The 12,788-nt window shown below is 41.7% G+C and overlaps 1 protein-coding gene across 3 annotated transcripts in view; it reads right to left on the bottom strand.

Moving 5' to 3' along the window:
- Positions 1-11,835: 11,835 nt before the first annotated feature.
- The window catches only part of uba3 (ubiquitin-like modifier activating enzyme 3), a 29,459-nt gene continuing 28,506 nt past the window's right edge, over positions 11,836-12,788 (bottom strand). For all 3 annotated transcript variants that reach the window (XM_048606775.1, XM_048606776.1, XM_048606777.1), the window contains one exon: positions 11,836-12,678. In XM_048606775.1, coding sequence (XP_048462732.1) covers positions 12,590-12,678 — 89 coding nt within the window. In that variant the 3' untranslated portion in view covers positions 11,836-12,589. The remainder of the gene's footprint in view (positions 12,679-12,788) is intronic.

Raw genomic sequence — 12,788 nt, forward strand, 5'->3', positions numbered from 1 at the left:
AAAATTGGCATGAAAGTAGGAGACAGAGGGTGGTGGTGAAGGGTTGATTTTCAGACTAGAGGCCTGTGACCACCAGTGTGCCGCAAGGATCGGTGCTGGGTCCAACAAACGATTTGGATGTGAATATAGGAGGTATGGTTAGTAAGTTTGCAGATGACACCAAAATTGGTGTTGTACTGGACAGTGAAGAAAATTATCTTAGAGTACAATAGGACCTGGATCTGTTTGGACAGTAGGCTGAGGAGTGGAAAATGGAGTTTAATTTAGATTAATGTGAGGTGTCGCATTTTGGTAAGACAAATCAGGGCAGGACTTCTATGCTGAATGGTAGGGTGCTGGGACAATTGCTGAACAAAGACACCTTGGGGTGTAGGTTCATACTTTCTTGAGGGTGAGGTTGCAGGTAGACAGAATAGTGAAGAAGGCATTGGATATGCTTGCCTTTATTGGTCAGTGCATTGAGTATAAGAGTTGGAATGTCATGTTGCGGCTCTATAGGACATTGGTTAGGCCACTTTTGGAATACTGCGTTCAATTCTGGTCTCCCTGCTATAACAAAGATGTTGTTCAACTTGAAAAGATTTATGAGGATGTTGCTGGGATTGGATGTCCCTGGAGCATTGGAGGCTGAGGGCAACCTTATAGAGGTTCACAAAATCATGAAGGGTGACGACAGTGTGAATAGCTAAAGTCTTTTTACCAGGGTAAGGAAGTCCAAAACTAGACGGCACAGGTTTAAGGTGAGAGGAGAAAGATTTAAAAAGGATCTGGGGGTAATTTTTCCACGCAGAGGATGGTGCGTGTATGGAACGAGCTGCCAGAGGAATGATGGAGGCTGGTACAATTACAACATTTAAAAGGCATCTGGATGGGTACATGATTAGGAAGGATTTAGAGGGATATGGGCCAAAAGCTGGCAATTGGGACTAGATTAATTTTGGATATCTGGTCAGCATGGACGAGTTGGACTGAATGGTTTGCTTCGATGTACAATTGTATGACTCTAACATGGCCTTGCTCTTGCTTCGACTTACCTTGACTCCTGAGGCTAGTTCCAAGTGGTCACATTCTCACAGGTTTGCGCACTGACAGCAGATCTGAGCAGAAGATGGCATCGTCATCCATGTACAGTGAGGGTTTGACCTGCTCGCCTGGAATGGTCATTCCTCTCAGGCTTGTATCCTTCCTGATGGACTCAGGAAAGGCTCTATAAAACACACAGACAAGGCAGCAGAGAGAGAGGAAAGCCTTGCCTGTCATCAGATCTGAAGCTTTCTGATTCCCACCCACTGATTGAGACTGTGCTACTGCTGTTGGTGTAGAGCAGTCGGATCTAATTGCGGATTCCCTCCACAAAGCCCATTTTGGAGAGTGTGTCCCACCTGTAGGTGTGTGATATCCTGTCAAAGGCCTTCTCCTGGCCCAGGCTGATGAGGCACACATTTGCCCCCCTGTACGGCCCAGAGGGAATTGTATCCCTGAGGAGCGTGAGGCTCTCAGCATCATCCTGCCCAGTACCACACAGGTTTGGTCAGGGTGAATCACTGATCCCAGAGCAGACCTGACCCAGTTGGTGATGACCTTAGACAGGATTTTATAGTGTGCATTCAGCAATGATATTGGCCACCGATTTCTAATTTCCTCCCTCTCCTTCTTCCACTTGTAGATGAGGGTGATGATTCCTTTCCTCATGGATTCGCTCATGCTACCTGCCAGAAGCATACTGTTGTACACCTCCAGCAGGTCCTGGCCAATCAAATCCCACAAAGCCAAATACAACTCGGCCTATAAGCCGTCGCTTCCGGGAGTTATATTCTTTTCTAAGGATTCAAGAGCCTTGGTCAATCCTCTCCTTTGTACTGTTTGCTCAGTCCTCTGTAATACAGGACAAGAACTACTGGAAGTCTGCACTGTCCGTGGGCTTCGTGTCATACAGTCTGGCACAAAAGGATTTGCAAATCCTTAGGATCTCAGACTGAGATGATGTTACTGAGCCATCTTCTTCCTTCAGGCTACTAATCACAGAGCTCTCCCTATGCACCTTCTGCAAGAAGAAATGTGAGCATGTCTCATCCTGCTTCACTGTGTGAACCCTGGACCGGAAGATTATCTTGCAGCCCACCGAGGCAAAGTACAAGGCTTGCTGGCTCTTCACCTCCTCAGAACCTCCTTGACATCAACCCCCATCGTCTGCAGCGGGAGTAGGTTCTGCATGCTTTTCCAGAGTTTAGATAGTTTTCCCCATCTCTCTCTTGCCTTGTGAATACCCTTGAGGATAAAGAACCCCTTTACTGTTTCCCACCAATCTGCTGGAGACTCAAAGAGGGGCTCCATGGTTCTCCAACCTATGTAAACTGTTTTGAGCTCATCTATGTTTTCTGGGGTCAACAGTTTCACATTCAGCTTCTGGTCTGCTGGTCATCTTGTAGGTGGCCAGAAGGAGGCACTGGTCAGAGAACACTGGTTTGATGTTGATGGATCTGATCAAGAACTTTGCAACAAGCACCAAGACGTCATTTGGCTGGTGGTGAGAAGGGCACTCCCTCTGAGATCGTTCATGTACGCCTCGGCTCTGTGCCACCAAATACTGCCCTTGAAGCAGCTGCTGTTGGGTGGCACGTTGGGGGTGTTGGTGGTGTTGGTACAGACTGTCACACATCTCTTGCTGGCATGTGCCTTTGCAAAGAAAATCTGTAGAGAGATCAAATGATTCTTGGCGAAGTTCATCCTAACCAGTTTGGTGAAAGATACACTTCGTCCAAAACTTGTTGGTCTTCCAGTGCAAGGAGTTGACATTGACTGAGTATAGCAGACTGGCACACCATTAAAGTGCATGGGATTGAGAAGGATAGAAAATTGGTTGGCAGAGAGGAAACAAACATAAGGAATTAACACAATTCTGAGCCAAGGCAAATTCCTGTGATTTGGAACGAAACTCTCTCTCTCTTATACAGTATAACAAACAGCCAACACAAAGAAAGCAGATGCAGAAGACAAAACGCACTACAGAAAAACAAGTTGCAGGTGCCGTCTTTGGCCTGTAAAGGAATGTTAACAAGACACATCCAAGGTCATGCAGCTTGTCGAGTATCATCAACAATTTTAGCCATTCAGCTCCTGCTATACAACCTATCTTCTCATGCAGCTGTCGAATATCATCATTAACTTTTAGCCCTTCGGCCCATCCTATACATTTCACCCCTGATGATATTTAACAGCACATGTTACAGTTGCAAATGCAGACGCAAATCAGCAACAGTCGCGCGAGAACGTATAATAAGAGTATGTAACCTGTACTAGGAGATTAAAACTACAATGAAAATAACTAGCATCAATACAAAGAATACAACAATAGGGTGTATCATCAAATTAATGATGACAGTGGTCTTTGGGGACCAACCCCTAAATATCCCACCCCTGATATACGGTCAAGGCCGTGAAGGAACCAACAAGTCATGCCACCTGTTTGAGGTGACCAGGATGTTGTCTACATTCTTTTTCAGTCAATCTATTTACATAGTTTGCTCTAAAATTCTGTATGTTCAAGATTCAGGTTCCTTAATTTAAAAAAAAATCCAGTTCCCTATCCATAGACTCCTACACCACCTGAGTATGAGTGTCACATACACTAATTGTCCCTAACACATTACAATTTCACCTACTGGTTTAGGCATACAAACGCTCAAGATAGGGTATCTGTATGTCATCCGATGGGCCCATTCAGTCAGTCCACTATTACTCCTCCCAGAATCCATATTCTTTCATTTCTGTAACATTTTGACATAATAACCAATCACACTTACTGTTTTGATTGTAATTCTTTTTACATCCCTTTCGTTAATACCACTTTCATTGTTATAAAGTCAGTTTCTCTGTGGATTTTGTGTCAGTGTCTTATCATTTAAATTATGTTTTTGTGCTCTTCTAAGCCACAGTAATCCTTTCGTCAAGTAGGTGTACATGTCTGAGACCCGTTCTTCAGGGCATGTTTTTTACCGTCTCATGTTTGTTATCTCCGAGGTAACATTCACTTTTGCACACTCACGTCGGTGTTGTAAGGCCACGTCCTGCATGCTTGACTCCCACATGGTCTTATCAAATGATCTGAGGTTTTACTGAACTCTCCATGTGGGTCCCGATGCCTCGGGTAGTGGCTTGATCACTAAATCAGTTCTCCTAAAAGGAAAGACAAGGACACGGACGTCACCAAGAGAAAGCTATCAGTTTTGTGCTCTCATCTGAACTTCCTTTTCACTACTGTAACATTTTAACCTGAATTGCTGCTTCAATCCATAATTCCAATTTTTTTTGTCTTCTGTCACCAGTCTCCACCCTTAATTACATTGTATTATCCAATTTTGCAACTTAACTATTACCTCCATATCTAATTCCAGAGATCTATAGAAATTTTTAGTTCATGGAGTATAACCTAATAATATTTTAAAACAGAAGTCAAATATTTCTGCTTGATTCAGACACAATATACTTTGTTTGTTCTTTTTCTAAGACTTTCGTTTAATGTTACTTGATGACTCATTCTAGATAATTGACATATCTCTATGCAAATTTGTCCAAATTCAATATTCTGTTTACTCCCTTGAAGTTACTAAACATTTTCGTGCATTGAAACCATTGAGACCGTGTGCATGCACTTTATCATTCTTCAGAATTCTTTTAAATTTTCAGGTAACTATTCCATTTAAATGTTTTAGAATATTAGGGCATATGAGTCTTAACATAGTTTTTGTCATGATGTGCTTAAGTGTATCCAGGCTCAGTGGTTTTGAGGTTCCTGACACTCACTACAATTAATATTTCCACAGCACTTCTCCAACACTGAAATGTGTCATTGATGAATGGCGTGATGGGTTGAGGGTGCCTCATCCATCACTGTGTTGAGCTGTTGAAATTCTGCAAACGGATTCAGCCTTCAGTGTCTTCAATTTCTTAAAAAACAAACAAGCTCCATCCATTCCACATCAAGCAGAATGGGTTAATTAGTATTAATCTACTACAGATTCAAAAAGGGGCTGGGGTGTAAACTCCTGCACGTAATTATGTCATCTATCTCTCCTCTTCCTTGAAGGAAGAAAAAGCCCACCCACTTTGTCAAATTTGTCTTTCCTGAACTCCTCGCCCACAGAGAGTTGCATTTTCAATATTCCAATGTCCCGATCATTTGGATATTAACAATGAATCAATCTTATCATCTGGAATTAAAGGTTCACTTATGTGTCAAAGCAGTATTTGAAAGTTCACCCTGGGCAGAAAATGAAATCCTAAACATTTCTGGAATTAAAATTTACCCAAGCTCAAACACAACACAAAGCCAATTCCAAAAGATAGTTATTTTTAACAAGCTTTACGAACCAAATTTTTGAATCAACATTTTGCAGACATTTTGCCTTACACACTACTGATGATTTCTTAAAAGGACATTACTTTAACCATACATGCCCCATTGCTAATATAGGCGCACATCACACTTTCAAATCACCAGACTTTCCCAAAATGCAAACTAAAGCTTCGAGGTATCCACAGATCTCAAGCTCCAGGCAACAAAATGACAAATTGTACGACATTTAGCAACCAACAAACAAAGGTGCATTCAAACCAGACCACAAAAAGTTAACACTTCTTTTGTATTCTTGAAAGTATTCAGAATGACATTTTAAGGTCATTGTGCAATTATTTCCAACATTGCTCATTAAGAAATGTATGGGCTTGAACAGCTTGATTTTTGTTCAGATCATGGCCTTCCATTGATTTGCACTGTGCTTCTCGGAATGGTGCCTTTCTTAAGTGAGCTGCGTCGGTGCCAGATTGAGTAGCTGCTAATAATGCAGTTCGTGACTCTTCTACATTCGTAACAGATTTGGTAGTGAACTTCTCAGTTTTTGGAAAATCTGGAGGAGGAGGAGGAGCACAAGATGCAGTGGCCGGTTGTCCTGTTTGAGAATATTCCCTTATAACCTGTAGTTCTTTTGATACTGCAGATGTTGTCTGTTTCAGTTCTGTAATTTCACTGTGTGCTCTAATTGGTGCAATAGGTGCAGAGTGTTCATTCTCTGGTGCAATAAATGAATCTCTTTTTTAAGGTTACCATTTATCACTGTGTCAGAAAGCTTTCTAAGCCATTCTTTGTTTTGCCCTGATTGGATAGCTTCCATTACAGAACTGTGTAAGCACTCATCTTTCCGTACAGGCTTCAGAATGATGGGTTTGAATTTCTTGACAGACCCAAACATGTTGGTATTGTGTTTGATATTGAGACACTGTGTGAAAGGAAGGTGAAGGTTCTGACTGCGTCATAAATACTATTTCAGTAACTGGCGAGGATACAGTAGATATTGTAGACAGATTTGAAGCACATTAATTATGTGAGGTGCAATCACCTGGTTTCATAGCAGTAACATGACTTTTAACAGAATCTGAAAATAAAGGTGAAATTGGTTTGATTGCAAAGGTCACAGATGCGTTAACTGACTGATCACATGGAGCACTGGAAATCACGATATCTTTCAAAAAAAGGTGAATGCGTTTTACTTTGTGGAATCTGTGTATTTGCAGTGAGACATTGCTTGTCAGTAGGAGAGGCATACACATCTTTAATGAATGAATTCTAATTTGGAACAGTTTTAGCTTCCTTATGTATTATCGTGTTGTCAATATTCTCTATGTTGGAGTGAAGTGCAAACCCTGTCTCCTGTTGGTTTTCCTTTCCTCACTCCGCATCTGATTTGATCCCTCTTACTTTCATACGCTTCAGAGAGCAGTGCGCTCTCCACATATTGTACATGGCACCCATAGGTATTCCGTTTTTCTTAATCCTCCCTATTCCTGCTTTCAGTATTGTTGCAAACATTTCGCTTCTGGTTATCTTTCGTTTCACCTTCGAACCCACCCTATCTCCAACTTGTCCCTGTTTGTTGTTTGCTTGGGTGGGCCTTTCTCTTTGCTTGCCAGACTCCACATCTTCTAACTGTCCTAACAGCAAGTGTAACTGTCCCACTGCCTAACTCTGGGCTGGCCCTAATAGCGCGAACAAGGCACCTCTCATCCAGCCTGGACCACTTTGCATTAGCCGGCTCCTCATTCTAGCTGTGAAAGCTTCCTGGTCTCCACCCTACAACTGTGGAGAATACATACCCGCTTGCATAGCTAAATCTCTCAAACGTTTTATACATTCTGGTATGTTCTCCCACTTTTCAACATCGCCTTCCCAATCTAATCGGGGAAGGGTACTTGTTTCCTACTGATAGTGTCAGTGCATTCCACAATGATCCAGTTTTGCCCTGTTTCTAAAGACACTATTCACATGTGGATCAACACAGTGCTCCCACATTCCCTCGCTCTGTGGCACTCAACATAATATGAGCAGCGCCCTGATCCCATGACCGCATCACATAACTTCTGCTTAAAGCATGCCCCAAATCCTGCAATTCAGCCATACAGTAATCTCTCACTGTTCTCGAATTTTGTGGGTTGCGTCCTCCTACCTGTTGCACCTTATTTGTTATTAGGGGTCGTGCTATTAGTTCCTTCTCTGAGGATGGCTCTGGAGGGATCCTTCCAAATCCGTCCATTCAGACACTGAATCAGATGAACAACAAATGTCCCCATCCCAAAGGTCAGGGTTAATCTCATCGTGAGGTTAATAACACGCACACTTTGAGTGGGTCAACTTTCCAATTGCACCATTTTTCTTTCTTTTTCTGTTGTACCGCGTGTATCCAAATGGTTCTTTTCAGATTCAGATAAATATAATTAAGACCACAGCAATTTGCTTAAAATATGAATGTTTATTAAGTAATAATAAATGAGTATAGTGGTAATAATAATGGAAGAGAAAAGAAGAAAAAAAGTCTCACACCCTTCTAGAAAAAGCAACAAGTGTCTCAGCCTCTTGCCCACCGGGGGCCCTTCAATCAACGGCTGGTCTGGAGGCTTAGGTTCATTCCTAGCACTGTTCGTGATTCTGAGCCAAGGTGAAGTCCCGTGATTTGGAACAAAACTCTCTCTCTCTCTCATACAGTGTAACAGACAGCCAGCACAAAGAAAGCAGATACAGAAGACAAAACACAGCTACAGAGAAACAAGTTGCAGGTGTCATCTTTGGCCCATAAAGGAATGTTAACAAGACACATCCAAGGTCTTGCAGCTTGTCGAGTATCATCAACAATTTTAGCCATTCAGCCTATTCTATACAATTTATCTTCTCATGCAGCTGTTAAATATCATAATTAACTTCTAGCCCTTCGGCCATCCTGTACAGACCCCAGCTATTCACAATATATGTTAATGATTTGGATGAGAGAGCAAAATATAACATCTCCAAGTTTGCAGATGATACCAATTTGGGTGGGAGGGTGAACTGTGCAGAGGATGCAGAGATCCTTCAGCATGATCTGGACAGCTTGGGTGAGTGGGCAAATCAATGGCAGGTGCAGTATAATTTGGATAAACGTGAGGTTATTGGAGCCAAAAACAAGGCAGCAGATTACTACCTGAATGGCCGTAAGTTAGGAGAGGGGAGTGTGCAGTGTACACCAGTCGTTGAAGGCAAGTATGTCAGTGCAGGAGGCGGTAAAGAAGGCAAATCGTACGCTGGCCTTCATTGCATGAGGTTTTGAGTACAGGAGCAGGGATGCGTTGTTGCAGTTATACAGGGCCTTGGTGAGTCTGCATCTAGAATATCGTGTGAGGTTTTCGTCTCCTTTTCTGAGGAAGGATGTCCCTGCTCTCGAGGGAGTGCAGCGAAGGTTTGTCAGGCTGATTCTGGGGATGGCGGGACTAACGTATAAGGAGAGATTGACTAGGCTAGGATTGTTTTCGTTGGAATTTAGACGAATGAAGGGGAATCTCATACAGACTTAAAATTCTAAGAGAGCTAGACAGGATTGATGCAGAAGGATATTCCCGAAGGGGGGTGTGTTCAGAGCCAGGGGTCACAGTATCAGGATTTGGGGCAGACTATTTAGGATGTCAATGAGGAAACATTTCTTCACCCAGAGTGGCGAGCCTGTGGAATTCATTACCACAGGAAGTAGATCATAGAATCCCTACAGTGTGGAAACAGGCCCTTCAGCCCAACAAGTCCACATCAACCCTCAGAGCAACCCACCCAGACCCATTCCCCTATAACTCACCTAATTTACACATTCCTGAACACTATCGGCAATTTAGCATGGCCAATCCACCTAGCCTGCACATCTATGGACCGAGGGGGGAAACCGGAACACCCGGAGGAAAGCCACATAGACAGGGGGAGAATGTGCAAACTCCACAGTTGCCCGAAGGTGGAAATAAACTCGGGTCCCTGGCGCTGTCAGGCAGCAGTGCTAACCACTGAGCCACCATGCCGCTCCTTAAGTATTGATACCAAAACATTGAATGTATTCAAGAGGTAATATCCTATCTCCAAACATCTTCAACTGCTTTATTAATGACAAGAAGTTCTGAGGAAGGGTCACTGGATCAGAAACGTTAACTCTTATTTCCTTCACAGATGCTGCCAGACCTGCTGAGCCTTTCCAGCAACTTTGTTTTTGTTCCTGATTTACAGCTTCCGCAGTTCTTTCAGTTTTTATTTTGCTTCGTTAATGATCTTGGCCCCTTCCAAAGTCAGAAATGGGGAAGATTTTGCAAATCTTCAGATAATGCAGACCAGTGAATAAGTTCCCAACTTCTGATTACTCACTGGCTGTTGTTGCAACACATTGTGTATTATGCATGGATGTTCTGATAACATTGATCCCTTCACAGTCAAATTGGATGCTAAGACTTACAGTTTAGACTGAAATACAGGTTGCATGGTACCTGACTTGGTTTTACAGTATGGAAAGAGGCCCTTCAGCCCATTGCACATATGCTGGTCATTAACCTCCTATTTATTCGAGTCCATTTTCCATCAGAAGTGTCAAAGCATGAGCCGAATGGTGATTCAAATTGAAAAAATAAAAATAGGCAATGCTGTAAGTGCACTGTTGGCATGGTAAAATGTGCAAGTGGAGAATGCTTAAGTACCATCACCTCTCTATACTATCCTCCCCCCACCCCCCATGAAGTGTGAGGAGCTCGGACTTGGATCAAAGTAATCCAAGCAGGTGCCTCTGTCACATACCTTCCCTTCCATAGACAAGAAACTCAAATTTGAGCCAATTTCCCCATTTGTCCTATCTATGCTCACGAGAACCATTTCCTATTCCATCAACCTTATTCTCACTAGTGATCTCACAACTCCACAGCATTGTTGGTGTGTCCTTTAAATTAGCCATCATAATCCTTTTCTTTTTTTAAAGAACCTTCACCCCACTGTATATGCAACCTACCATCTCATTTCCAATTGTCCTTTCCAAGCAAAGTGTTATGACCTTGCAAATCAGTTTGCTATCTTTCCTGAAACTCCAGGATTGAATCCCTCACATTAGGTTTCTGTGCATTGTACCTACACAGCTCTGATCAAAGTTTACAAATAACATCCTACTTGACTGTGACAAAGGTAAACTTTCCTCATTATTCCTGACTTAGTCACTTGTGACAATTGACCCCACAATTTTCCTCCAATGCTTCTCCGTGGTGATCCAACAGGGTGGGTCTGCTCATATAGCTGACCAGTGCTCTCTCAGAAATGGCTTCTATCCTAATTAATGCATGTTATCTCTCGTGATGCCTCAGGTTCTCCCTTCAGCCCTACGTGCGTTTCATCTGCATATTTTCTCAGGAGTTACTGTTAGTTCTCATACGTTTGCTGATGACAACCTATAGCACCAACACCCTTCTCAATTTATCCACTGTTGCTAAATGATCAGAATGAGTCGCAGTCAAATCATTTCTCCAACTAAATAATGGCAAAACACCAAACTGTCCAGCTGCCAACTCCATTCCCTTTACAGGGAATGAGAGATTAAGTCCATCTGTTCCCAACCTCGTTTTGACATCAAGGTGAGCTTCAGACCTCATTTGAGCCATCACTAAGATTGTCCATACCCACCTCATTGCCCAACGTCCCCTGTTCTGGCTCATTTGAACATAAGAACGAGATGCAGGAGTAAGCAATTCAGCCCATGGAGCCCACTCCACCATTTGATATGATCATAGATGATTTCATCTTGGCATCAACTCCACTTTCCTGCCTGCTCTCCATAACACTTCAACCTATTAATTAAAAATCTATGTCCTTCTGAAATTTACTCAATGTCACAGCATCTACCGCATTCTGGGGTAGTGAATTCCACTGACCCTTTACTGCTGAAACAATCATTTATATTTTACTACCTTTAGACTAGGCTATTCCAATGCCCTCCTGCTGGTCTCCCACATTCTATGCTCTATAAACTTGAGGCCATCCAAAATCCCACCACTGTCTTTTTGCAGCAAACCTTGCCCCTCTATCACCCACCCCTTGGATAGTTGATCTACATTGGGTCCCAGATAAGCAAATTCTTGATTTTAAAATTCTTATCTTTGTTGACAAATCCTTCTATGGCCTTACCCCCTTCCAATCTCTGTCATCTTCTCCTGCTTCAAAGATCTCAGAGACAGATAATGCTGATCTGTATGAATTTAACCGCTTGCCTTATTGATGGCCCAGCCTTCAGGTACTTCAACTGTAAGCACTGAAATTCTCTACCTACATCTCTCTGCCTCTGTAACTTGCTTTCATCCTTGAGATACTCCTTTAATTGTAATACTTTCAGCAGACTTTTGTACACCCGACCTATTAGTTCTATGTGTTTCACTGTTATTTACCTGTTCTATAGTGCTCCTATGAAGTGCCTGGGACACATCATGCCAAAAGAGCTTTACAAGTTATTGACTAATGCACAACCCCTGTACAAGAGTGTTATTGCTCATTTTATTATAGTATTCTCAACTTCTTTTGGAGTATTTGCAAAGGGATGAAAGATACTGTACATTTCAGAATTTTAAAAAAAAATATCAGTTCTAACAGTTTCTGATATGGGGCTTCATAGTACTGCACATCACGAGGAAAAACATTTTTGTCGCAAAGTAGCAATCTTTACAGCTTTATAAAAACATTCATAACCAAAAATTGTAATGTGTGGCATCTGGATAACTTTCTAGTTTTGAAATGCAAGTCAAGTTTTCAAGTTAATCAACTAAGGACATTAGGCAATGCAAGTTTAAATAAACCAGACATATTTGTTCAAGCTAATACTCCATTCAATAAATATATAAAATGTGAATTGTAACAGAACAAAATCTTACTTGAAAATTTGACAAAAATAATTATTTTGAAACACAATATGATCTCTTGCTGTCTTAAAAACAATCTTAACTCAATAATTACAATGGATGAAATTAAGAAAAGGAATGACATGCCCCAGTTTCCTATATATGCCATTCCTATTATCTTTATATTGGTGACTCAGTTCATATCGCATTTCAAACATAATATATACAATGCACCCTCAGCAATTTATGGCCTGGTGTGATACCAGCAAATGTATTTACGTTCAAATCCAAGTCTGTTAGAAAGTGACAAAGTCTAGTACACTGAGAAACAGATCAATACTTCTCCTAAAAACATTTCTGTATAGTTTGTTCAGAATGTTTTCAAAATCAGTCAAGTTGTGAAATGGAGTTTGAAAATCACTGTTTGAGGTGTTGTTATATCAGCCACTGCCAATTCCTGCCCATTTGTAAGACCTAATTCTGGAAAACAAAATTTCAATTTGAGGTTAAAAATTGATTCTTCATAAGAAATCAACAAACAAGCGCGTACAAATGTTTACTGGAAAATGATTTTTTTTTTTTTTTTTTTT

Source organism: Rhincodon typus, chromosome 16 (assembly GCF_021869965.1).
Source record: "Rhincodon typus isolate 14 chromosome 16, sRhiTyp1.1, whole genome shotgun sequence".
In the NCBI taxonomy this organism is placed as follows: domain Eukaryota; kingdom Metazoa; phylum Chordata; class Chondrichthyes; order Orectolobiformes; family Rhincodontidae; genus Rhincodon; species Rhincodon typus.